At 34.9% G+C, this 27,163-nt stretch overlaps 1 protein-coding gene across 1 annotated transcript; it reads left to right on the plus strand.

Moving 5' to 3' along the window:
• The first annotated feature begins 74 nt into the window (after positions 1-74).
• Positions 75-25,532, plus strand: prim2 (DNA primase subunit 2). The gene is made up of 14 exons (XM_028006594.1): positions 75-193; positions 738-887; positions 1,017-1,126; positions 2,647-2,714; positions 2,791-2,911; positions 3,848-3,943; positions 5,437-5,574; positions 9,323-9,390; positions 11,403-11,475; positions 12,056-12,241; positions 20,779-20,905; positions 21,487-21,569; positions 23,128-23,196; positions 24,498-25,532. The coding sequence occupies exons 2-14, from the start codon at positions 743-745 to the stop codon at positions 24,717-24,719; spliced, it is 1,506 nt and encodes a 501-aa protein (XP_027862395.1). The 5' UTR covers positions 75-193; positions 738-742; the 3' UTR covers positions 24,720-25,532.
• Positions 25,533-27,163: the final 1,631 nt, after the last annotated feature.

Here is a 27,163-nt window from a genome sequence, read left to right on the forward strand (position 1 = left end):
GTTATATTTAGGTGTTTTATTTTTTTCAGTTTCTTTTATTTTTTTTTATGTCGGTGTCAGACGGAGTGACAAAACGAGCGCTCACTTTACTACGTAAGCGTTTCTCTTCCTGCTACGTCACAGTTTAGCCGCGGCTGTTGAACTTTTATTTGGCGGGATTGGACATTGTAGAGCCTGCTTCCTCGTCTTGTTGGTAATATTATTGAAAATATTTGTATAAATGTTGTTTGTACTATTCGTTTTAAGCTCATTCGCTTATGTTTTTATTAAATGTTACATGCTAGCTTACAGGCTGTTCGACGGGAAAGTAGTTCTATTGAGAATTTGTTTGTGTTTGTCACAAGAGACTTTATCAGCGTTGGTGAATGTGTTGGTTTGATTGACTTTAATTAGGTTAAATTTGCAGTTATTTAATGATACTTGCTTCAACTCATTGAGTGGTAACATTTATTAGCATCGTTAGCATCGGCGGCTTTTTGAAGTGCAGGTGATTTGAAAGCAGAGGTTCTAGCTGACAACGTTTTTGAGATAGACTGCGATCAGCTGGCATGTATGTTCCGAATTGGTAATAGCTGTACTATGTATGCAACTTGTACTCAGTGTCCCTTGTCTGCATATGATATAAAATTTCCTATACATATAGAGTAAATAATTATGTTATTCTAAATGTAAAAACCTGACGACTCAGCTTGTTTTGTATCTGTATATTTACGACCATTTATTTCTGTAACCATTAGGCACCATGCAGTTTCCTAGCAAAAAACCCAAGGCTGTTACTGACCTCAAGGCTGAGCTCTATTCACAGCCTCTGCAGTTCTACGGACAACCTCCACTGGAAAACATCTCCCTCTCTGAATTTGAGAGTTTTGCTGTTGATAGACTGAAATGTAAGACTGTAATCTCTTTATTTTCTATTTAAACACATATTTTTTGTATAAGGTGTTGTTAACTTGTCTGTATGTGTCTTAATTTTAATGTGCTTCCATATGTATTTTCTTTCCTTAATTCAACTGCAGTGCTGAAGACTGTGGAGAATTTGGGAGTCAGCTATGTGAAACTAAGTGACGACTACAAGAAAAAACTTGATAATGAGATTAAAACGCAGAACTTTCCACATGGGGCTGGTGTGAGTATAGTGAAACACTGAAACACCATTTAGAAACATTTGAACATATTGGTATATAATTGAAATAATTTATGTCAGTAATTTGGTGAAAAGAAAAAAAATGTCTTACTTTATCGGTGTATCATATTTCAAGCCTATATGTTTGTTACCAGAAAAAGAAAAAATTTGAAGATAAATTAAAAATATATTTTTAATGCAGAAATGTCATGTTATTACCCACACAATCACAGGGCAAAATGCAACTTGATATTGTTCAGCAGAAAGTTATGACACCCTCCACAAGTAGAGTAAGCCAGAGTTGGCTGTTTCAGAGTACTGTAAGAAGTTATATTAATGAAAAGGTAAGTGGTAGTGATAGATGCACAGGCCATAAGGATAAGTGCAACATTGGCAAAATTGTGAAGCAAAACTTATTCAACAGTATAGGGGAAATTCTCAAGGTTTGGACTGTAGCAAGATGTCTGTGCTTCTAAAACCATTACATCCAGATACATCCAGGTATGTACACTTGTAGCGTTCCTACTAGTGTATATACACTTAAACCACACGCTTCTTTGGCACTGTTGTTCTGCAGTTAACCCCCCTTTCAAATAATTTTATTACTGTGATCTGCTGAGATCATAGATTATATGTGCTATCAGAGCAAGCTTTAGGGATTGTGGATATAAAAGGGACTTGACCTTCAACATGAATCATTCTTTTGCATAATAAGCTGAAGTTGAGCATCATGGATTTTCCTGAAATCTTACTGAGTTCCTATGGCAACGTTTCTTTCATTGGTTTAAATAATTATAATAATAATAAATCAAGCTTATATAGAGTCTTTTAGGACACTCAAAGAATGAAAGAAACATTTACAAAATCTAAGATTCTTATTACCCATATCAGATTTAGCTGATATGGATAATATGAGCAATTATCCACATAAGCTGGTCAGTGTACAGTATTTCTTACTTTATAAGAACTCTGGAGGATCGTCTGTTGCTTATGATCTCTCTATACACGTGGACTGTGCATAACATTAACTTTAACTCCAATTCTATGGTGAAATGTTTTAGTTGATTGTAAGGCAAACAAAACACACATATTACAGATTGACAAGGTCATCTGAAGCATCTTGTGTCATGTTACTGCTTCATCTGAAGCATCTTAAGCAGATGCTTCAGATAAAGCATCTAAATTGAAAATTTGACCAGAGACAATCCGAGTCAAGGAGGGAAAGCCCAGACTATGCTGTAAATAAGATTTTTTTTCCCAGCAACGTTGTACAGGAAGGCACTGGTCACGCAAGAACTATGCCATAATTTCTAATAATGTACCATGTCAGTTATTAGAGGAAGATGGCATATTCTTGCTTATTTTCGGACTACTATAAAAGTGGCATACAGAATATTGGGCAAATATGTGTTGCACTGAGTTATTCTTCAAGTTATATTCTTGTGATAAGTACAATTACAACCTTCTCTTATGTCGGGACCTATATACTAATGGGTTGATAAATGATCTGTTATCGCACTAAGGAACAGACCGAAAAACGCAGAAAAGACCACATTTCACACTTCATTCTGAGACTGGCCTACTGTCAAACGTAAGTTGATGATTTTAATTATCTTATGTATAGAGAAGTTACAATGCGGCTAACATTCTTTCCATTGATGTTGCAGGGAAGATCTGAGGCGCTGGTTTATTCAACAGGAAGTCGATCTCTTCAAATACCGCTTTAAAGAACTGGAATGTAGTGAAAAACTCGAATTTCTCCACAAGAATAATCTCCAGTACAATACAGTAAGTGTTTGTATTTGTTTCCATTTTAGTAAATGCACTCTATACATTAAATATTTCAGAATTTTGAAATACCTTTTACGTCATGTAAACTATTTTATCTTTGTGCTGGTGTGCTAAAAGGGCTTGTGGGTATTATACTTATATTTGTAAGCAAATATTTGATTAAAACGGCAAAAGGCAATCTTACATTGCACTTTGTAAGAACTTTTAAATGTTTAGTTACTGACATACACAGAGTGAGGAAACTGATAGCAGAACGTTTTTGTTGAAAGGAGATCAAAAAAAGGTTGAAGGATTGTAAAAATCCAAACAAATTAAATTGTCAGGGTTTCATATTGTATTTTATGTTTCCAATTCAATCTCTGACTGTAATGTGAAAGGAGCAGGCGGTAGGTTGTGAGCGCTCTATAATGGCTGTACAGTGTTTTGTCGTCCACTAGGTGGGGCAGTTTGATCATTGAACCCCTGAATGTTATCCATAGGCTGACCTTCAGCTGGAGTTGTTGGTGATTTTTAAAGTACTGCTATTAAATTGTAATGCATTAGGGAAATATGTTTAGTCACTTTTGATTTTTGCAGTTATGTCTTATGCATCCTAATCACAAAGGACTTAATTATTTATTTTTGTAAGCTAATAAAATACTTTACTAAATACTATGTAATTTCTTTTGTCTGTCCATGTAGTCTAAATTTTAAATTGAGAGATATATTTTTAGCAGTGTATATATTGATGAATACTAAAATGCGTAAGATGAAAAAGGCTAAATATACTATATAAATTCATCTTGTCAAGTGACGTCTAATGAGGATAGAAGTGTTGCGCTAATTAAAAAAACAAACAAACTTGAGCCTCAGATGTTGGTTTATTAACAGTGATGTGTTTCACCCTTTAAAGCTGAAAAACATCAGTGCTGAAACTTCCTGATAATCTTTCAGATTAGTGCTGAGGAGAAGAATAATCTGAGGGAGAAACTTGCCACCTCCAGTTATACTGCCAGTGGAGTCAAGGTGGAGGAACAGGATTTCTACAAAGTGAGTTACTCATTTCTTTTCATTGAGACTGATGATGGTGTTAATTTAGATAACTTTCACAAGTAAAATTTTAAACATCAAGTATTCATCTAGAGGTTATGTACGAAGTGATCAACTGTTTCAACTGTTAATATGTGCCTATTATAACAAATGCTATAATAAATATAAATTAATTTCTACATGAATGTTGTAGGATTCATTATGTCTCATGTGGACAATATTTCCAAATAAGGTCTTGTTCATTGGACAAATTTCTATATTTTTTTTCTGTACAGTTTGTGAACTTTTAACCCGAGTAGGTGGCAGCTTTCAGCATATTTTAATATATGAATAACCTGTGTTCAGCACTCTTCCAGAAACTACACACAATTTCCAATGTCTTTCTGTCTTGTCCAGAACAAAGAGATTTTCCTCTTATTTTTTGAATTTATTTATGTTTTTATTTTATTTTTAAATCATGCCATAAACCTGAGAAAAGGGAAAAACACATGTTAGGACTTTTATAGTAAGTATTTTAAGAAAAATCTTAATGTCTTGAGTTATAAATGCACAGTTTAATTAAATATTGTTTACATTACTTAAAATCATCGGTCAAAAATGATCTCATTGCATAAAGGTGTGATTTAGCATAAAGATGCAAAACACCCAGTTTGTCATTTTTTTGATGCTGTAAAGACCAACATTCATAACGGGAGAAAAGAGACACAAATGCAACATTACAAAAATTAGATGTTTTTTTGAAAATTGATTAAATATGATCAGAGTTTTTTGTTAAACAGATGGTTTTGTTCTCCATTTGTTTGAACCAAGAAGTGGGGCTGCAAATGGAAATATTTTGTCCAAAGACAAAATATTTGACAAAAACCTCCAAAAACCATCTGGAATAATGTGTTATGGTATGATGAAGCATTACTTTACATTTTAGCCCATAATTCCTGAAAGTATTTGGCATGAAATAAAATTACCAATTGAACCCTGTGAGGCGTACTGAACAGCTCCAAATGATTTGGCTTTGAGTAAAACCCCCACAGGTTTTCTGTTAGGAAACTCACAAAGAAGTGGGAATTTAATTGTCAACACCACATTGAGGCTATATGTAAATTTGGATCAATTAAAAAAAATGTCATTGGAAACCACATTCATAATGTGTAGAACCTGTTGAAGAATAAAACTATAACTTATAGTTGATATAGTAAAAAGAAAAATTGTAATATCTGAGTGCATTTCAATCTGCAGTCAATTCACAACATGAACACAAAGTGGCCAAGTTGCCTTGGCCTGCTAATTGACTCTAATTTACATTCCATTGAGCAGAATGTAAATCATTCTCCCTAACAGCTCTGAAATTTGTGTAAATCTTCAAGTAAACAGCACTCTGTCAATCCCCAAATCCCTCTAATCCTGGGTATTTTTGAATAAATTATTTCATTTTAGGTGGTTGCAATGCACTTTCGAGTCAGATTTTGCTATTAATCAAATATGTGTTTTTAAAGGTTCCTTTTCAAGATGCTCTTGACCTGGTGCGAACAAGAAAAGTGTACCTCGAAGAAGGCTATGTATACATTCCCCATAATGAAATCGTCACCATTGTTCTCAATGATTTCCGCACAAGGCTTTCTAAAGCTCTTGCAGTAAGTACTGATGGATGTTTTATATTTAAACCATACAAAATGATTGAAAGGCTGTAACGTTGCAGTCCTGCAAATCAAATGTCAGAAAAGCACAAGAGCACACATTTCTTATGGTGTTAAGAACATTCTTCTCACTCATTGCACTACAAGTTCAAGTGCTTCTTTGAGCACATGTACTTTATTTTAATGCACATTGTTTACTAAAAGCTTGACTTCATGAGGCAGATTGGTAAATTACGTCTGTTGACTTTGTTGCCTTGAGGGAAATTGGAGAAATGCGGAGTTTAAATGAGAATTACTGTGCACACATGACATTAAATGTCTGGAGGGAAGACTGGCAACAGCTAGTAGGAAAAAGCTTATTGTCCCTGCAGGCCTGATGTGTTTTTTGTTGTTGTTTTTTTAGGCGTAGCAGGGTGCTCATGGTTGTGCAGCATCTAGGGATTCATGTTTTGCTCTTAATAACCTGAGGGAGTAGAAGTGCAGCTTTTTTGGAACCAGAGGCATTCCTTGTTATTGATGCGAGGCGTCAACTACAGTTCTGTGCTGGGGAGGAATCCAGCCTGCAGATCAGGCAACAGCTTCATTTAGCAGCCAAACTCAGTAGTTTGGTATTATTGTACCAAACTATGTGTTTCATTTATTAATGAATCACAACTTCTGTTGGTTAGATGCTTTACAGCTGATCTGAAGAGACTTTCTATTGGAGGAAGTGACAGAAGTATTAAGAAATCCATGTTTAGACTGTCCTTGGCCAGGACAGATCTGTTTTATTTTTTATTTTTTTTAAAGTCTGACCTGCCAAATTGACTTCTGACTGATCCCAGGTTAGAACACAAAAGAGAAAGAAGGTACTGCATGTTCATTGATTGAGGTAGTAGTTTGTAATCTTATAGAAAATTGGGAACTTTGTGATTTTTTTTTTCTCATGAATACATCAAAACTTATGTCCCTAACCTTTGCCTGAATTTTGTTGGAGAAATTGTGGATATTCTTAGTTTTGATGGATGGACTTACTTTGGACCCACCTTTCACTCCAAGTTTTTATGTGTTTTATGTTAAGCTAAAACAATTCATTAGATTAACCATGATGAATCAATTATTCAAATAATTGTCTACTAATTTAGAAATGGACTAATCATCATCTGGAACATACAGACTCCCAAGAAGACTATGTTCCGAGCAGTAATTAAGTCAAAAGTGTACAAAATATACACATTTTTATTTAAAGTAAAAAATACCCTTTGTGTAAAAATCTTCTACCCAGAACTGGAGTGGCATAGTCTTTCCTTCACCTAGTTCAAAATCTGTAATAAGAAAGTAAATGATAAAAAAATATCCTATCAAGCACATTTGTGATCCAATTTTTAATCAGTTAATCTTAAAAAAATAATTAATAGATTAGCCATACACTATATTGATGTTAAATCAAACAAAAAGCACTGCGTTTTTCACATTTTGGTGTAATTTTTTGCTACATGCTGTGTTTTAGGCAACAAAAAAATGATTTTCTTATTTTAAAACAAAGGAATTGAATTATTTGTATTATTTGTATTTTTTGAAGTAGTTAAATGAAAAATTTGAAGAATGTGTCAATTTTGTATGCTATTAATTGTCAGAATAATCAATAGAATAATTAGTTATCAAAATAATTGTTAGTTACAGCTCTAATTTGATAATTGATTAGAGCCACTTGTGGGAAATCTGGCTGATTTTGGTATCTGATTTATTGTATTGTAGCTTTTGTTGTTTTTGATGGCCTAATGTCATCCAGCTATACATTTTTACTCCTCCCATAGTTGAAGGGAGGATGTGGCTCATCCCAAGAAGCGGGGAACATTTTGGGACTTAATGTCAGAGATGGTGTTAATGTTCACATTCCAAGTGAAATAAAAAGTTAAGTACCTGATAAAAATGGTCCAGTTCACAATAGGCTGGGATGCCTGTAATGGTCACTGCTGTGAGGGCACAAGGAGAACATTGTTGTTATCAGGCAATTTCCAGGGCAACTGACAGTCATTATAAAGATCACTTGACTCTCAGGATGCTTCACCAATGGATTAGTTGTCACTACCAGCAGCTGATTGGAGTGACATTTTAAAACTGAAAGCAGTTTCTATGTGAAGGCATCCATACAGTTCCAGGCACCCACATTGCACCAAAGCATTGAGCCTTAAGAAAGCATGTTGATGTCATAGTCCTACATCATTAATTTCATTATCATCATGGTGGTACTTCATTTTTTTATGTCTCTATGTAAAGCTACTATGTCTGGATTTATTTGTTAAAAACGTCTAAACCTCAAAACTCTTATGGTAATTAATGGATAGAGGTTTAGGTCTCCTAACCAAATCTGAACTAATTTAATTTAATGTGTCACAGCTAAGCAAAATGAAATCCAATAGTTCTCATTTATCATTTTAGTCTGTCTTAAAACCTTATTTTCTGTCCACAAGAAATGCAACATAAACAGAAATATTTTTTTTATTAGCAGTATTATGCTCTGTTCCCTTTGACTATAATACAAAAGCCTCCTTCAATCAGTATTTTATCATTTAGTGCAAACATTGGATTCTGCTCAGAACACAATCTAAAATTACTTTTTGCAGTTTAACAAACTCATTTAAAACTCACTTCTGGCAAACTGAATTGTATGATCACCTGATTTAAACTAGTGTGATTTCAGATGATGGTTAAAATATAACTTCTTATATTGGTGCCTGCTGAGTAACGAAGCATGAGAGCTTTCACAGACTGTGCTTTTTGTCTGAAAGGTTTTTTTAAAAAAACAAAATCAATTCCTTCCTTCCTCCTCAATCTAACACACTTTTAGGTGCAGATGTCCTATTGTTGGCAAAGTGAGCCTGATGTATTTGATTCTGGTTGATCAAAGCACATGTCCACTATCAAAGGACAGAAAGTGAAAGCTAATGCAAATGGGGGAAAAAAGCAAATAAAAAACAAAGAGCAGCTTGTTTTAGCCATTCTTCCACTTCCAAGTAATGATCCGGGTGGCTAACTGCTGAAATTGAATAATTGTCTCAAACAATTCTATTTTTCTGGAAATCTACTCTTGTGTTTCTGTGTTGGATATTTTCTTCCACTCACAACAATAAAAGTAAATTTGGTAAAATACATAACATACAAAAAAACCACTCTGAACAAAAGATGTATATTTACACCATCATTATATTTATTTATGTATTTTATGTAGTGAAAGTTTGCTTTAAAATCAACTGAGCTGGTTTGTTTTCATGCTAAAGCAGCATTTGAATACCAAAACCAGAAATAGTCATATTTTGTTGGACAGTTATTTTATGTGATACAGATGTTTTAAAGATGGTGTGGGTTTTACATCTATTGGCACTTTAAAGGCTTTCACACTCCCAAGTTAACTGTCTGCTCCCCATCACACAAGCTTTGTGTGAATGTTCTTTGTTTTAAATATTGCAATTGCGAATCACAGCAGCTAAAACACGATTTGTCTGATTAACAAAAACATTACCTTCTAAAAGAGTTAGAACTACCACCAGGTTAATTCAATGAAGGTATTGCCCATTTTATGAAATGTTTTTTTTCAGTTTAAATGAAAAAGCTGAGAAACATTGGGGTTATAATTAAAAGATGTTGTCTCTTAAGTTTTCAGTGGAAATGCCTTTAAGCAGTTTGGTTGTACTGATCTGCAGCCTTAGTTTTTTCTAATCCTTTGACCAAGACATTATTCATGTGATGCCCATCTTTTCTGCAGTTGACAGCCCGCTCCCTACCAGCGGTGCATTCTGATGAGCGTCTCCAACCGCTTCTTACCCACCTCAGGTAAGTAGCAGGATTAAAAACATTGTTGCTTTTCTTGTTGAAAAAGAATATTGTCATGAAAGTACATCAAATGTGGTCTTGAAGTGTTGTTGAGTAAATCTGTCATTTACTGATGTAATTCTTCATCATCGTTGGGGTGCGTTGCTGCATAATATTTTATTTTCACTTGTTTCTGCAAATGCACAATTTTATATTTCTGATAACAGACACCCCAGAGCTGTGATGTTGTCATGTAGACAGTTAGTTGTCAAGTAAACTGTCAACATTTGTCGTGACTTATAATGAGGGAAATTCTGCAAAAATTACATTAATAATTATTTTGTCATTTTGACAGCTGATTAAAAAAGAATGTTGAATCATCTTGAACTCTGATCTCCAAAGTTTTGGTTTTCATAGACTGCTTTAATTCCAACTTTTATCATGGCTTGAATCTAAAACAGTGTCTTTAATGGACAGAAAGTCAGAACTTTCTGTGTGACTTATTTTTGATCACTAGAGTAAACATCACAGACCTAAATAATTACACAAATTACATTTATCTATTGCAATTATTATTAACTATGCACAACCTCAGTGTTTTTCTTAGATAATTTAGACCCTTTACCTTTCATGACAGAAGTTGAAAGCTCAAATTGATAAAATGCTAATTCCATTTAACTTTTCTATTATTACTGTCAGACTCTGCATAGAAAATTAAGTGTTAAATAGGCTCTTACACCTGTTGTGTTTCCTCCAACTTTGTTCTTTAAACACCCCAGTAAAACTGCTACTATTACCTTAAGATAAGATAAGATAAGATAAATCTTTATTGTCATTGTCACAAGGACAACGAAATTCAAAGGGTGCCATCAGTCGGTGCACATGCCCAAAAACAAAAAATAACTGTCTCACAATTCACACACAATGCAAGAATCAACAAACAACTGGCAAAAAAAAAAAAAAAAATAAGAACAGCCACATTCTCACATACATCATTTATGATGATTAATGGTTGTTTTTGATTGCATTTAGTTTTGTTATTGACATCAACACTGAAGAGTGTTGTTGACCAATTTACCGTTAGGTATGGTGTGTTTACTGACTGAAAAAAGGTCAGGTGTTTGAGTGTCCAATTGTCCAGTTAGCAGTCATGCTTGTGAAACTGAACTCTGTCTAAATATGTTCACCAGATAGTTTTATGGAATGTTCCTAATAGCAAATGTGCTAACACATTTGTTATCACTAAGGGACACAAGTTGCAGTTTGATCAATTTAGAAGATAAATAAAGTAAAAGAAAAACACTTTTGATCTTAGTCAAATTCTGCAGAATTTATTTTGAATTTGTGTCCTGTGTTGCATGTCTTGAGTCAACCTCGTAATCTGGTTTGATTATATTTTCCTGAATTAAAGGGGATTTCTTTTTGTCACACTGATGTTTTTCAAATGATACATCAGTACTAATATAATAACATTAGTTGAACATTAGTTGAGTATCATATTGTCTGTTTTAAAGCAGTGGGTTTATTACTTAACGATGCTTGTAATTGTAAATGGGTTTTGGAATGCTACAGTTAACTACTCGTGGCCCAGTTTTATTAAAGCTGTGTGCAATTTTTGGCTTTTTCAATCTACATTTAGTAGCAAGAAATAATGAAATATCCTTGCAAAATAGCAGGAGACTTTATCTTTGTTTCAGTAAAACAGCTGAAGGTGTTTATTTTGCCTTAAGAGTAAAAACCCAAATACACTGGTGGAAGAAGGGATTATCCCAGAGTGTTGTTAGGGATTAGTGGATAGGTTGTTGAGATGAATAGCTATGTCAGTAATCTTTATAATAGGGAAAATATTATATGATTTGCTGCCCAATCAGTTGAACTCTGGCTCAGCACAGGCCTTAAGTGGGTTTGGAAGGAGATCAGAAAAGGCTGTATGATCTTAACCACCATAAACATATTTTATGCTATTTTGAGTTTTAATGGCAATTGTATTTATTAGAGAGAAACAGACCTGATGCTTTATTCTCTTATTTCAGCCATTCCTATTTGGGACAGGATTACAGCGTCCAAAAAAATGTTGGGAAAATCTCCTTGGAGCAGATCGATTCAGTAAGTCTTTCTGACCATGTCTGATTAGAATGCCAGGTTTTATTTATTATAATATAGAAGGTAAAAAGCAGTGCAATGGGATGCTTATAGAATATCTGGTCACTCAGTGGTGACATATTAAAGTGCCTGGAGAAAAATACAGAAAGTTCATTGTTCCTTGTTTTAGAAAAAATTGACTAAGAGCCTCATTGTAATTAATGTTTGATTTAGCAAGAAGGTATATTCTACTAAGTGATGCGACGAGTACCATTTCATTCCTTAATCCAGGCCCTCTGCTCTAACTGTGCTACATGTTTTAGATGTTTTCTTGCTTCAATAGACCAGATTTAGATGATTAAATTACCTCCTCAGCATGTCATTAAGGGCCAGCAGAAGGTTGTTAACAACCCATTTATTTTCAGTCAGGTGTGCTGAAACAGGGAAACTTCTAAAATACACTGGAAAGTGGTCCCTGAGTGTGATTAATGGGACGCTCATAAGCATGCTTTTGTTTCTACATGTGTAAAACAAAATTAGTAATTTTTATCGTGTGACTTTTTAGGGAGATTTTTGTCCATCATTAAAAGTCTAGTGTTTTCAGCTTGCAGGAAAGTCCTTCCCGCTCTGTATGAGACAGCTCCACCAGACGCTCAGGGACCAGCACCATCTTCGCCACGGAGGCAGAATGCAGTACGGTCTCTTCCTCAAAGGCATCGGCCTCTCTTTGGAGCAGGCGCTGCAGTTCTGGAGGATGGAGTTCATACGAGGCAAAGTGGATGCAGACAAGGTAATGTTGTAACTAAACTTTTAATTTTAATTTGCTCTGGCCTGCTTAGCAACAAAGCAGAATGCATCATAGTCAACAACATATTCATCTATTATTAAGCCGCAACCTAGTTTGCAGTTGTTAAGAGGAACTTTAGCAGACACTGAAATTTTGACTTGTTTTATTTTTATTACACAAATTATAAGCTAATTCAGTATCATTTCAAAATGAAGCAAAATTCCTTGACGGAGACAACAAAAGCCTTGGTTACGTCCTGTCCAGATAACTGGCCTTTACCAAGTTTATATATATTTGAATCACTCAGATTCAAGATATTCTGACAGAGAATTGGATATATACTCTGATGGAAACTACTGTATTTGAAGGAAAACTGGTATTCCCAACACATAATACATTACCTACTGTACTTTAATACATAATGGTGGCAGCAACAATTAAGAATTGCTATTCAGACTCCATCTCACTCGAGCTTTTTGGATTTGTCAAAGAATACCCAGACATTTCATATTCTAGATGTGCAAAGTTGATAGAGACATACAGTGCATTTTGACTCAGGGGAACTGAAAACAAATGTTCGCCACACTTTTCAAATTTTTATTTGTTAATACATTTTGAAAACCATGTAATAGTTTTCTTCTGCTTTCCAATAATGTGGAGTATTTTGCAAGACACTGTAGCTACATCTCATTCCACTGTCCCGCAATAAACTTTTATTCCAAGTGGATTAACTTTATTCTAGACCACAGAACAAAAGAAAAAATATGTATTCACATAGAAATACACTCATACTTTATATACTATTAATTATTATTATTATTATTATTATTATTTTGCCTTTGCTTTTTGCCCCTGCTGATTTACTTCAACACTAATACTGAAATGACAAAATAAAGTTGTGCAACATAAACAGTCAAATTTGATTATATAAATAAAAATGCCCATCACGTCGCATGTAAAATTAAGAATACGTTCTAGAAATGTCTGATCCCAAATTATGCTTGTATTTAAACAGGGGCCCTCATTTAGGCCAGGATTGATGTCACCCTGTACTGACAGCTCCTCTGCTGTGCCAGCTGAGCTTTAATGCAGCTTGCTTTAAAGAGTGTTGGCAGGAGATGTTGCCACAGCCACGCTATGCTAACATCTGCTACGGGAAAGTATTTCAAAAACAGCCACTGGCAGCCACTGTGTGTGTTTGAGCCTTTTGTGCTGTAAAGACAGAACTGTGTTTAGTGCTACCAATTTAATTAGACAACTAATGGTAAAAACACTGACAGAATACATTGTGCTCATTCAGTTGACTGGATTGCTGAAATACATTTCTGAGATTTGTTTTGATTTAGATTTTTTTTTTTTTTTAGCTTATTCAGAAGCTATGAATTAGAAGCCAAAGTCCTCTTCAATACACTGTGGAGAAACTTCAAAGAAATGAGCTACATTTCCACAGGACTAGCAAATGGCAAAATGGAATACAGAATGTGCATTAAATACAACACCCTAGTTGACCTACCAATTGCTGGATGAGAATATTGGGAATTTTAGAAGTGTTCGCGCAAGAGTAACCCCTGTGTTGTCCAACCACATTTCCAACATCCTGCTGCACATACATTATAGCATAAGTTTGCAATTATTTTAAGAGGTATGGTCTCTGATGTGAACTTTAATTGGCTTTACTTCAGAAATTTAGAGCTCACATGGTTGCTCAGTGTTATTACCCAGCTTCTGCTAATAGGATCAATTTTTCATTGGGTAGCTCTACATCACACTGAGGTGCATGGATCTCATAAAGCAGAGCTTGTAGAGCAGAAGAGGAGATGCTTAATACAAAAATAAAAACTTCAGTGGCTCAGAGCCGATCAGCAATAGGACATCTTAATTGGGACATTCCTTGTACTTCTTACAATGAGAGGTGTAGTGTGGAAAACATGAGTCATTGTTCTGACTTTGCTGAACAAAGCCAGTTTGTTTTCCAAGATGTCAAAAAAGCAGCAGCTTTCAAAATGGCATCCACCTGTATACTCTGAGTCCCTGTCTATTCAAATTGAATAATCGCCTCGGTCTTCCAGAGAGGAAGAAGAAAAACTAAAGTTTAACTTTTACATAAATAATGACAAAATTAACAATTTATCAATTATAAAACATCAAGAAAACATATAACTTACAAGTAATTTTATTCTTCTCTTAATTACTTAGATTTTCTCCAACCAATCAAACTCCTGCTTCTTACCAGCTGACGTCCTGTAAAAGAACTAGCTCCGTCTTTTAATCAATATAGAAAAGCTAGAGAGGAACTTGGTGCTTCTTGATTCTTTGATTCTTTGATGTGCTGTTAAACTGGTGAGATTATTGGGAACGGGATTTGACATGTCAGTGTAAACACCAGTTTTATTACTGATTGTAAGATAACATGTACTCAATATAAGGTATGTTTCGATATTTTGATGTTTCTTGCAATTATTATTACATTTATTACATTGACATTAGGTTCTCCTGTTGTAACGATACATGGCCACATAAATAGGGAACATTGTTATTTCAAATACCTTCAGACAAGCAGTACATGCAAGACAAAAGATCTAATTAAAAACTGTTGGTCAGTTTTTAATCACTCACTCACTGTAAATTACAAATCCTGCTATGAGGGCGTCTGCTGTTGGCAGGGGAAAGGAAGTCGGTCATAGTTGATGAAAATATTACAGTGCTTGCCATGGCAATTCAGTAGAAAGACCTGTTCAGGTTACCAAAAAACCTGAGCGTGGGGAAGAGAGTCACTTTTCAGCAGGATTATAATCCCATGCAACCATTTCTACAAAAAAAATGTTTTAGATAGGAGCATATGTTTATGTTAGAATGACTAAAACGTCCAGACCTATATTCAAATGAGAATCTGTGGCAAGATTTGAATATTGATATTCACAGATGCTGTTTATCCAGTCTGACTGAGCTTAAGCTTTTTTGTGATAAGAATGAGCAACAATTTCAGCAGCTAGATGTACAAAACTGTGGAAACGTAAACCGAAAGATTAACAACCGAATTTGCATGAAAATATGCTTTTAGAAAATACTGACTCAGGCAGGTTGAATAGAAATGTGTTGTAATTTTTTAGATTTGTATTTTTAAAACATTTAGGAAATTGTTTTTTAAAATTTTTTTAAACAGATTCTGTGTACGAGTAATCTTTAGTTATTGAGGTACATATGATCTCTCACTAGTTAAGTTAGTTGAAAATATAATTATATCAATGAACCGAAGTTGCAAGGCTGTCTGACTAATTTGAAGGCAGACAGAAGCAATATTGGCGATTCATTTTTTTTTTTAAGATGCAGCAAAACCCCTTTTATTCAGATTTTTTTGAGTCCTTGTTTCCCTCTGTCTCTACAGATTTAATTCACAATAAATATTTTGTACTCACATTGAAGTTTTCTAACCCACACAGGAATTTCAAAGAAACTACTATGCTGTTTGAAAGTGTAATGAATGTCAAAACAGAAATGGGAAGAAATTCCTAAAAAAGAAAATGAGTAACATTGACTTTAATCAAGTAGTGCCCATTGTAGTTTTATAATCTCTCCATCCATCAGGCTCACATGCCGGACGTTTGTTGTGGCCCTTTTTTGTGCCCCATTTTTGAGGTGTCTTACTTGCCTTATAACGCGTGTGATGGCTTTCGGAAAAAGCCCTGCTTTTGTTCTACAGCCGAGGCATCTGAATGGTGCTGACCAGCTCGCAGCTCTCACAGTGATGTATGTGTTGTGTCAGAAGCTGCACTTTGTGGCATGCTGCACAAAGCCTTCTCATTAGTATGCGACAAGAGGAGAGAAGGAAGATGAGAGGCAGCGAGGCCGAAAGGAAGGCCTGGAGGAAGAGGCAGTGTAATATTAGACTAGTAGGAGAGGGAGAATTGATGAAATTAACTTGATCTATCCATTCTTCTTGCCACAGACATTGGCCTATTCATTTGTAGGAGTGTCTATTTGTGCCAATTTGCTGTAGCGTAGTGTAGCCTTGGGGCAGAACTGCTGTTAAACTACTTGTTTTGCAGACCTTAACTTTAAGTTAATTCCTTTCTTCTGACAGACACCATCGGGGTTGTTTTGCTGCAGGACAAACTGGTTAACTTTGTCGAATTGTTTCCATAATGAGAAAACGAAAGTATGAAGAAAATTTAAAGCAATATTTCAAGATTTTAAGCAGGAAGTTAAAGCTAGAGCACAAAGAGGTTTTCCAAATAGATAATTACTCTAAACATACTGTCAAATTAGTGCCAAAGTGGCGTAAGGACAACTATGTTAATGTTTTAGAGTGTGCTTTACAAAACTCTTATCTTATTCCCATAGGGTACCTAACTTATTTTCTCAGGTGGACCAGCACAAACGTTAGGTGCACCCAAATTTTAGACCTCATTGCATTTAACATCACAGTTTAACAGATCCACTTTAAGTCACTCTCCAACAAGGACATATTCACTTGTAAATGACTAACAATCTAGTAAACATAAAAATCTTTATTTGAAGCTTATATAAAATTGTAACTTACTGAAAAAGTGTTCGGTGCTTCAGTGAGGTTAACATCAAAAGATAAAATAAATGAATGTAATGAAGTGATGAAATAAAAGAAAATCTAAATTAGAAAAGCAAGCGTTTCAAAAGTTAAGCATGTTATGAACATATCAAACTGAACATTTTATTCATGTGCTACTCTGGGGATCATTAAAATCTGAAAAAAGTCTAAAACTTGATACAAATAACAAATTAGTTGGTAGGTTGTATCTAAACACTTGCTCTCAGCTTCATGTAATTACTGGGCCCGAAAAACTAGTTTTGGTCACGAGCAGAAATAAAACCAGTCATTTAGTGTAATAGCAAGTGTGTTTTGCAGGAGAAACAGAATTGGTGCTGAGCAAGTACCAACAATGTATAACTACAACTGATTTGGTAAAATGTTAAATCTCGTGTTTTTTTGTTTTTTTTACGGTCTTGTAAAAGTTGTTGTTGTAGCTGGAATTAAAAGTACCGGTAGTCTTTAAAGAGACTCCTAACACTTTCACTGTTAACCTTTCTTGAACCACTATTTAAAAAAACAGAACAAAGACATTTTTATTGATGTTGCACCAATTGATAAGAAATTTGATCTCAGATAAAAGTCCATTCAAATCCTTTTAACTTAGAATAAAATTAAATCTGTTTATCCTAATCGAATTCAGTATATTTCTTCCTGCTTTTTATAATAGAACTGTTTAAAAATACTGAGAGCAACAGGGAAGAGATTATTTGGCCAGAAATATGGCTCATATGGAAAAGAAAGTTAGAATATGACAGGGTAAGGAATTATCCTCACTACTTAATGGAGTGTTTTAGCAACACAGCTAAAGATGTAACTTAGAGGTCACCTGGACTAGATGCAACCCTGAGCTTAATCCAATAACAAACTTTTAAGCCTATTTTGGGGGAGCGTAACTGCTTCCTTTATACAAGTCTAATAGCACAAACCTTTACCTCATTCATTTAAATACTGTAAAAAAGACAACTTTGAGCAAAGACTGTGATTTAGTCTGTTTGCGACAAATATGTAGCTCTTTGGTCTTTGCAATGAAGTGAAGCTGGGTCATTAGAAGCTTTTAATGTTACAGAAATACGATCACCTGACAAGAACAATATCACCATATCATATTTTTACTGCTAATTACTGAGTAATAACATCAATCCTCACTTGTAATTTGTGCTGTCATTTGTACAGTTTTGCTGAGGTTTTGAATGGCATTATGACCATTTAAATTTTCTTTGTGGCTAGAGAATGACTCAGACAAACTCAAGAAGTTGAAGTTTCAATTTCTTCAATTCAAATTGAAGAAATTTAGTTCACTTTTGTAACGTTAAAACCAACAAAAGTGAAGATGTAGAATTTAAAGTCAGCAGAACTGTTTCACAATGCATCAGTGAGTGAATATAAAAATGTGATGTACTACATCTCACTTTACACATTACTTTTATCAACGACCATCAATGTCAGTTTGTAGTATCTGTGCTGTCATTCATTTTAACTTGTAGCTCAAAAAACATAGTCCTGTTGAAAGGAAGAAAACTAAACCTTTGCCTTTTCATGGATGTTGTCTTGCAGTGAAATAGCTTGATAAGTCAAGATTTGCAGAAAAGCTGTTTGAGTCTCATTTTATTTTTTTAACGCTAAGACTTTGTTGGTGTCTTAGTGTTATAGTGTTAATATAATATTGGATGTATAGCAGATGTATAGCACTGTAGTTTGCAATTAGACGAAACAGTAAATATATAAAGTATCAGCTGCCTTTAGCAGAAAAAAGGGTATTTATTATTCTCCTTTAACCTCAGTAGTGACCATGTGATCACTTTGTACAACTTAGGATTCTTTTAATATTTACATTGGTCCACAAAATGCATATTAAACACACTTTAGTGCCAGTGGACTATGGAGCTCTTAAATCTGCAAGTGGCCTCTTGAATCCTTAGAAGCTCAACATAATTAATGTCTGATTTATCATACTTAAAGAAGATTTGATGGGTTTTTAAATTGCCGCTGCAGCTTGTCACATTAGGAAGTTCAAAGGTTTTATTGCGACATTAATGTGTGTGGGTGCAGTTTTGGTGATTATAATCTCGTACTGTCAGAGCGGTCTGGGTGGATGTTACGATGATGTTTTTCTTTTTAAGAGGCAGTCACAAATGTGTGTTGGTTTTATTTTTTGGGGGGCTTATAAAAAGTATAAAGTGAAAGTGCTTTTCTAAAACTGAAGTGAATGTGAAAGTTTCCTAAATTTTGACACTTTTAAAATATTCTATGGACGTTTAGTTTGTGTTCTTGACTTTGATGTTTTGCTTCTTGAAGATCTGTTTCTCCAGAGTGGAAAATCAGACTTGTGAAGGTTCATTTAATTTAAACCTCAGTGCAAAAATGTCAGGAATGTTTTTAGAAAGATTAAAGGAATTGTTCTGCATCTTTTGAAGTTGGATTTTATAAAGTTTAAAAAAAATCTTTTTTTTGAATCCATAATCAATATAGTACTCTAAGAAAACAAGTCTCTTTGAACATGCAGACAAAAGCACCAATACAGGAACAGAGAACTGGGCAGTGGAGGTAACAAAACATGTTCTAGCAGCCATTGTGGTGTGTTATATTTGGAGTAGATTTCAGTTTTCTTAACCCATTTTTTAAGTAAACTACCAAAAGCTCTTTTGACAGCATAATTTTGCTTTTCAAGGCAACCTTTTTGTTTTTGCTTTTTGTGTTTAGTTATTTTGCCATCAGTTTGTGTACTGATGGCTTTGATATTTTGCTTATTTATTGAGATTAAGATGATGCAAATTTGCATGTAACTGAAAGATAATTTGTTGTTTGACAAAAGGACATGACTGTTCATCTATAGTCAGAAGTTCTGTTTTAAGATGCCAGTAATTTTCTTCCATTTCATTTGAAAGGTAATGGTTTAATGACCATCATTGTTTAATTGGACAGCCAGAGCACATGTACTAAACCAAGCCCTCAATGTATTTTCTATGTGTTACTTTTTAGCAGGCAAACATTTCTGCATTCAAAATATATATGTTGTTTTGGCCTTAGATCATATTTCCTACTGACAAATTAAATTATAGTTATCTACTAATGAGGTGTGTACCAAAATATTTACTAAAACATAAATAAACACTTAAAATATAGCCAAATTATATGAGGGTCAGAAACTTTTTAGGATACCTGATGACAGTTTTATTCTTCAATTTGCTGTGATGAATTTTAGGAATTCTGTTTTTATTTTTTTATTTCGAGCAGTCGATATGAGGTCTAATGTACCGTTTAATGAAGTAAATGTTCTTGTACTGAAATGTAGCGAGTTGTTTTTATTCTCCAATACTCTTGGTGAAGACACTTTTTTTTTATTAACCTTATCAGAAATTACTATTAAATCATTTTCAGCATCAGCAACTCTGGTCTTTGCAGGTCCCTGTGCTATGCTGCGCTTTCACAAATATCTTGGAAAGAACACTGGGAGGAGGAACCGTTCTTTAAATAAGCCAGGGGATACACTTACTCAATATTTTCATCATATTGCTTGAAACTCGTTTCACTTTGACATTGATTGCTACAACTAGTCAAAATGGATTCTACTCAGTTTTATAATATCTTATTTCTCCTTAGTAAGAGACACACATAGCAATGCAGTATTTTTCACATGAAACTTGTGAAGTGTGTTGGATTTGCCTTCATTTATTTCTTGATTTGAAGTACGCCTCATGTTGTGTCAGAGTGCTCTTCAGGACAAGGAGGCAAAAATCAGGGAGAAGGATGGCCTCATTAAAGCATTTATAACGCAGCTATCTAGAGTGTTGCAACACCTCTGTACCAGGTTCTCTCTAATAGCTCTATATTTCACAGTGGAAAACTTCCCTTCAGAACTGACATGATGTATGACAGTGCCTCTTTCACACCAACCTTGTCTCTCTTATACTCTCATCCTTACTAATGCCTTCTCTTCCTGACCCCCCCCTCCCTTTCCCTCGTCTCTCTGTAGTTTGACAAAGCATATGCCTACAGCATCCGCCACATGTTTGGCAAAGAAGGCAAGCGAGCAGACTACACTCCCTACAGCTGCATGAAGGTGATTTTATCAAACCCACCCAGCCAAGGCGACTATCATGGTGAGTTAGTGTCTGCGAGAAGAAATCCTTATCTGTTGTTTTTAAAGTTTTTTTTTTTTTTTTTTGTTAAATTTGATTTGAAGTAGAGACCTTGTTATGTAAAAACATTATAGTTTTTACATACCAAATATCCTAAGTATTTTATTAGAGAAAATTATATATTTTTTATTTATATATATATATATATTTGATAAACCTGACACACTTTTCTGTTAGTTCATCATCATGTCGTTCTGAATGTGTGGCAGACTGACTGAACACCTGGCATGCTTCAGCAGAAAACTGTTTGCTTTCTGAAAACCTCACGGACCTTGTGTGCTTCCTCAAGCTTCATTTTAAAGTCAGTAATGCTGAAAAGATTTGACTGAGGCTTCTTCCTGCAGTAACGGCTTCCTCTCTGAAGAGTGCAGTCTTCTAGCGTTTATGTACCAGATTGCACTGATCATAATCTATATTCCAATATTTTATTTATTTTATTTTATTTTAACTTCCAACCATGGGATCAAGTGTAAAATCAGCCACGTGTCTCTTTTGAAGTGTGTAATAATTGATTTATTGATCTATGTTGTTCCTGTTGCCAGGATGTCCATTCCGTCACAGTGACCCAGAATTACTGAAGCAGAAACTTCAGTCCTATAAAGTGTCTCCCAGTGGAGTCAGTCAGGTGGGTTTTTTTCCCGTCTGACCATAGTCGTACTATTAAATATGCTTTTTGCTTCTGAGCAGTAAAATCATTTCTTTTACTAAGAAACTTTTAAAATGATCTTAGAAAACTTTTAGAAGATGCTGAGGAAAAATCCAGTGAAAGATTTATGACATTTCTGTCAAATAAAACATTTAGGAACCAACAGACTGTGATATTATTGACTAATGTGAGCTGACTTTTTTTTGCTGGTGTGAAACAAGGCAGCATAATGTTATCAAACACTGCGGAACAAGATTACAATTGATTAAAATAAATGGTCTAGTCACAGATATTGCAAATGGCAAACTGAGCAAGAAAGTAAAAGAATTGAGAGCTTTTGCAAATCTACTTTCCCCTGATGTGTTCTTTTTGAGATTTGTGCTCGATAAATCAAACTTCTCAACAAGGCTTTGTCAAAGTCCATAATTTAAAGCAAAGGACATAAAGGCCGTATAAGAAAGAATGTAATATTGAGTTTGAAGATGTCTACTTTAATCAATAAGTTTTCCGTAAGCCGAATGAACATTTATACAGATTTAATAAAGGTAATTTTCCCAAATTTGAAGGATAATTAGACAACATGATAAAGACAGTGAATTCAGCACTTTTGAATCCACAAAAATCAGCATCATGCTGACGCTTAAACAAATTAGAGTAGGAGCTGTGGTGTTAAGTGAAACACTGTAACACCAAAGTTTTTGTTTATATTTTTCATGTCTCTGCAATCTGTCTTCAACCATTAGATTAAACAAGTGGCCCCTAAGACATCGTTAATATCTTATTTGTATGTTTGTTGGAGATGGATTGGAAATGCATCTCAGTGAACAGCTGCCATTTTCTCTTTTGTCTCATTAATCTGTTGCTCTGATAACTACAACAGCCCCCTTTTTCTTAACAAAATTAGTTAAAACGAGTTTGAAAGTACAATTCCTGGCAGAGAATCTGCTCAGCTCATTCCTGATCTATTACCAGCTGTAGAGACGAGCATGCCGGTAGCGTTATTACACCAGAGGTTGGCAAGTAGGAGCTTGGGGAATGATGATTACAAACAAATCCAAGCTGAGGCGCAGTCTTTGGATTTGTTTTCCAGGAGAATGAAAAGCTCCAATATGAATACTCCAAAAGGCTTCATTTAGTTGCAGTTAGTCACATGCAAGAGTAAATGCTTTGCGGCGCATGTGATGTTACTTTTTGCACAGAACCTCAGCGTCCTCGGAAAGTTAGCTTCATACATTATGAAAATAGTTAATACAGTTTACATGTGTAAAGTGTAAAGCTGCCTGTGGTCATTCTACCAAGAGCTGATTCATCTGTTTTTATTAGCTTTGCAAAGATTTCTTTAAGAATGTATTTTCTGCTGCCAATATGATTTATGAACTGTGCTTGTGTTGGTAGTTGACCCAAATCCAATTAAAATGGTTATTGAAACTTTGCTGCAGCAGCACCAGATGCTGATGTTATCTTTAAATGTGACTCCAACTCTTTATGTAAATACTTGAATTATCTGAGGTGTGACTTTTTCTACCTTTTGTTGCAGATTCTTGAGCTGGTCAAAGGGATGCATTATCAGCTGGCGTGCCAAAAATACTTTGAGTTGACCCACAATGTAAGTTCAGTCTGTTTTAATTGCTGGCCAGTGTTTACATCTCACACTGAAACATAGTCATCACATCCATGATTATCAGAACCATATATTTTTTAAAGTTTGTTCAGCCATTCCAGCCTATTTTATCATCTGTAGACACTTGCAGAATTGTGATCTGTTTGACTTTTGATGGTTGAAACTCGTTACATATCACGTTTTGCCTGAATAGATCGTTGTTTAGATCAGTGTGATGCAAATGCTTACTAAATATAACCATACATCATTTGGATCCATATGTGATTTTTTTTTTTCTCACATTTGTCTGGCAAGATGTCATGTGTCTCTACTTGATTTGAAACACATGGTATGATCTGCCTAAATCAAATAATTTGTCAAGTCAGCTTGCACTATTTAAATACAGCATACAAGCTTCAATTAATTATATTATTTATTTATTTTTTTTTAGGGGGAGAGGGGTGTTATGTAAAACAGAAAGAAAGAAACAAAAAGGTTGCTTTGAAAAGTAAAGTTATGCTGTTTGTCAAAAGAATTCTGGTTCAGGTTTTGTACACACAGGTACGGGTCATTCTGATATGTGAACTTACTTAAACAGTTGCTTTAAAATACCACTGGAAGTCTTTTTTAAAAATAATTTTTATTGTATGTACTCTGTACATATTAATTCACTCAATACCTGAAAACAATCAACCAATAAATCATCTGTTTAATGAGTTAATATACTACATGATAGATTTTATATGTTTACTAGTTTTATGCTTACAGCCAAGAAAAGCAGCACTTTTTTTCCACTCCTGTTACTGTTAACACCCCCTTCTTCAGTTTTTTTATAGAAATGTTTTACTGCAAGTTATGAGTAGGTGGAAGTATTGTGACACAAATTATTGCACAAACTGTTCTCTAAATATTTTTATTGCTTTTCTTGTTGACATAATGTAATTTATTCTTGTTCTCCAAAGGGAAAAATGACAAATTTTGATATTTTGTCACTATCTGTAGTTTGTCACACATCAGATGCTGTAGCAACTATAGATAAGTCATGTACTTTCTCTACAGGAAACCATAAAATCATGAAATGATTCAAACCATCAATGACTCAGTTCAGTTATGTGTCTCTGAAATTCTGTAACGCGAAGAATTCAGTAAAACATTTCTCATCGACAGTGAGAGAGATATTAAATGACCATTTCATCAAAGGTGACATTGCATTAAATCAGTCAATCAACCTGTCGTCTTCTTGATAACTAGCAGTTAATATCCTCTCTTGACCTTCCTCTGCTGAGCTTTCTCATTTTTCTGAGCAGGTGGAGGACACCGCTTTCTCTCTCAGTCACCCCAACCAGTACTTCACAGAGAGCCAGAAAGTTTTGGGTGGAGGGAAAGATGTGAAGCGAGAAACGGACACACTGCAGAGGCCACAGGAAAACTCTGCCGCCAGAGGATTGACTCGAGAGCCAGCAGGAGATGAATCCCAGCATTTGGCTGAGATAACAAAGAACCTGGAGACCGACTTTCAAGATGCCTGATTTCTGTTTTAATCCATGTGGAAATAAGTACTGGTTTGAGGGTCAGGTCTCTTGCTGATTGAAAACTGTATCCTCTGACTTACTGAGTAAGATCTTTTGAGTTGTTATTGTCAGTCGTGCAGTGCCTTGTTCTTTTACATATTTTGCTGCATTACAGTCACAAACATCAATGTATTTTATGTGATTGTCCAACACATTAAAATGATTTAAAAAAAGATGGCTTGATCTTTATTAAAGTTACTTTAACAATCGTCTAAGACCTTCCAGAGCAACTGGAAGGTCTTAGGCATTAATAATTGGATGACTTCCTAGGGCAATTAATTTCAAGGTAGTAGAGTTAAGGGGCTCATGTTTGTCACACTGTTCAGATTTTGATTATAAAAAATACATCAAAAACACAATTTTCTTCCACTTCTCACTTATGTGCTACTTTGTGTTGGTTTACAACATAAACTCCGAATAATTAACTTATGTTTATGGCTGTATTGTGGCAACATTTTAAAGAACTTAACACTTTATCAAGACATTGCTAGCTTTCAGCCTTGATATAACACAAAATTGCATTGTCTTATCTTTTTAGCTTATTTTGTTGAGCCTGTTTGTTTGCTTTCTTTGCTTTTACTCCGGTTTGAACTTGGATGGCTCACACTCCGTCTCAGTGCACGCCGTTTGGCAGGGATGTGGTTTTGGGGTGTGCTCGGTTGAACGTTCCCCTGCTGTCTCAGAAACAATGTCATTGTATTTTCTGGCAGCAGCGTGGATGAATGATGACAGGAGGATGGATGAAAAGAATAAACAATTTCTACAGTTGTATTAGTCTGCCTCTGGAATATTGGCTCATGGAGCACAATACAATTTATTCAAAGCACACTTGGTCAAAAGATACTTCCCCCTCTTCTCCTCTCTTGAGCCTCTGTTTAGTAATTTGCACAAAAAAACCCCTTGTGACTGCTATATGACCGCTATAGAGCCTTTATACTGCCATGGCAGTCCAACACAAGCTGTTCTTTTAATTCTCTTTCAGTAGCTAAGTACTCTATTCTTCCTTTACCTTTTACAAGATTGCTGCTTTCAGATCCAATGAGAGACTGATGTTTCCTTCATTAGATGAACGTGAATCTATTTCTACAGAGGTAATTTAAACATTTTATGTTATACTTGTTTTATGAAAACATTCACAGAACACTACTCGAGTTGTGCATAATCAAAGCTGAACACATCTTAAACTAATTCATAATCCTCGACTGGGCGCATTTAGTTTAATAGAGCAAGTAGATAATGTGCTTCTTGGTTTATGTCTGCAAGAGAGCTTTGATGTTTAACCTTTGTTAGAGCGCGACTTCTTTCGCACAGTTGGCCTCTTTGAGACTGTTTTCTGATCATTTTCGGTCATTACCCATGAACCTACTGTACTTGCTTCGCATTTCGGGATTGACTCTATTCTCATTACAAAGTTGTCAGGCTGGAGTGTTAACTGTAAAAGCAGAAAATGTAATCCAAGAGCTAACAATCACATTTGATCACACATAAGCGAGCTGCCTTACATTGGGAGTCTTGAGTGTGAATGTACCACAAATCCTTTGTGAGACTTTCATTGCTGCATTTTGAATTTGCACCACTTCAAAGTGCAAATACTTAAAAGTTTATTTGCACAGCACTCAGAGGAGTAAATGGAAAGACAAATCTTGAACTATTAGCTCCTAAATGTTCAACAATTTAAAAGCATCCCAGTATGAATCAAGAGGTTATTCATAAGTTGCAGTGATTACATTGTCTTAATTGTACATTTCTATTCAGTGCATGATGTTTCTCTTTGTCCTGATATAATTTAACCCAGAGGAGGAAGCCGAACATGAAATGATTCGAGTTCGGTATGCCTCACCAGAGGCAGCTCTGGTTAATTTGAGGATTTGTGTGTGTCTGATTACTGTTTATTTTTAAGAATCAGATAATGGCCAATGTTTCACACTTGCATTACACATTTCACTCTAGAGCTTTACAGCATTAGCACATTAGAGTATGTGATAACCTTCTTGTGTCTTGTTGTCGATTGTCTAAGAGATTTGTGTTTCTGATGGAATATTTGCATTTCAGTGACAGGATTAATAGAGTAATTTTGGGTCTCTTGGTTTCAGGTAACATTAAATGTACTGAAATCAATGTGTCTCTCCCACTGAAATATACTTCTATGAAGGCAAATCTAAAAAAATGACAGAAGAAGGCTGTATTAACATAGCAAGATGAATATGGTGGGACAATTTGCTAAAATAATTATTTGACCTGAACATTTTGTTTTTCTGCCAGAAACACTCTGAAGCATGCACATTCAAAGCCGATTAGGGGTTATACAAAAAAAGAAATGGTGAGCTGTGGCTTCTGTTTGGATCCATTTGTAATACCTTTTAGGATAGCTGAAAGCAGAATTGATTTGGGAAACCATCAGA

This window comes from Xiphophorus couchianus, chromosome 22 (assembly GCF_001444195.1).
Source record: "Xiphophorus couchianus chromosome 22, X_couchianus-1.0, whole genome shotgun sequence".
NCBI lineage: Eukaryota > Metazoa > Chordata > Actinopteri > Cyprinodontiformes > Poeciliidae > Xiphophorus > Xiphophorus couchianus.

What these genes read in the sequence shown, in the direction of transcription:
- prim2 (XM_028006594.1), top strand. Translation starts at nt 743, where the DNA reads ATGCAGTTTCCTAGCAAAAAACCCAAGGCTGTTACTGACCTCAAGGCT. An exon ending in GGCTTTCTAAAGCTCTTGCA is followed by an intron (nt 5,575 to 9,322) that starts GTAAGTACTGAT and finishes TCTTTTCTGCAG; the next exon opens with TTGACAGCCCGCTCCCTACC. An exon ending in CTCCCAGTGGAGTCAGTCAG is followed by an intron (nt 21,570 to 23,127) that starts GTGGGTTTTTTT and finishes CTTTTGTTGCAG; the next exon opens with ATTCTTGAGCTGGTCAAAGG.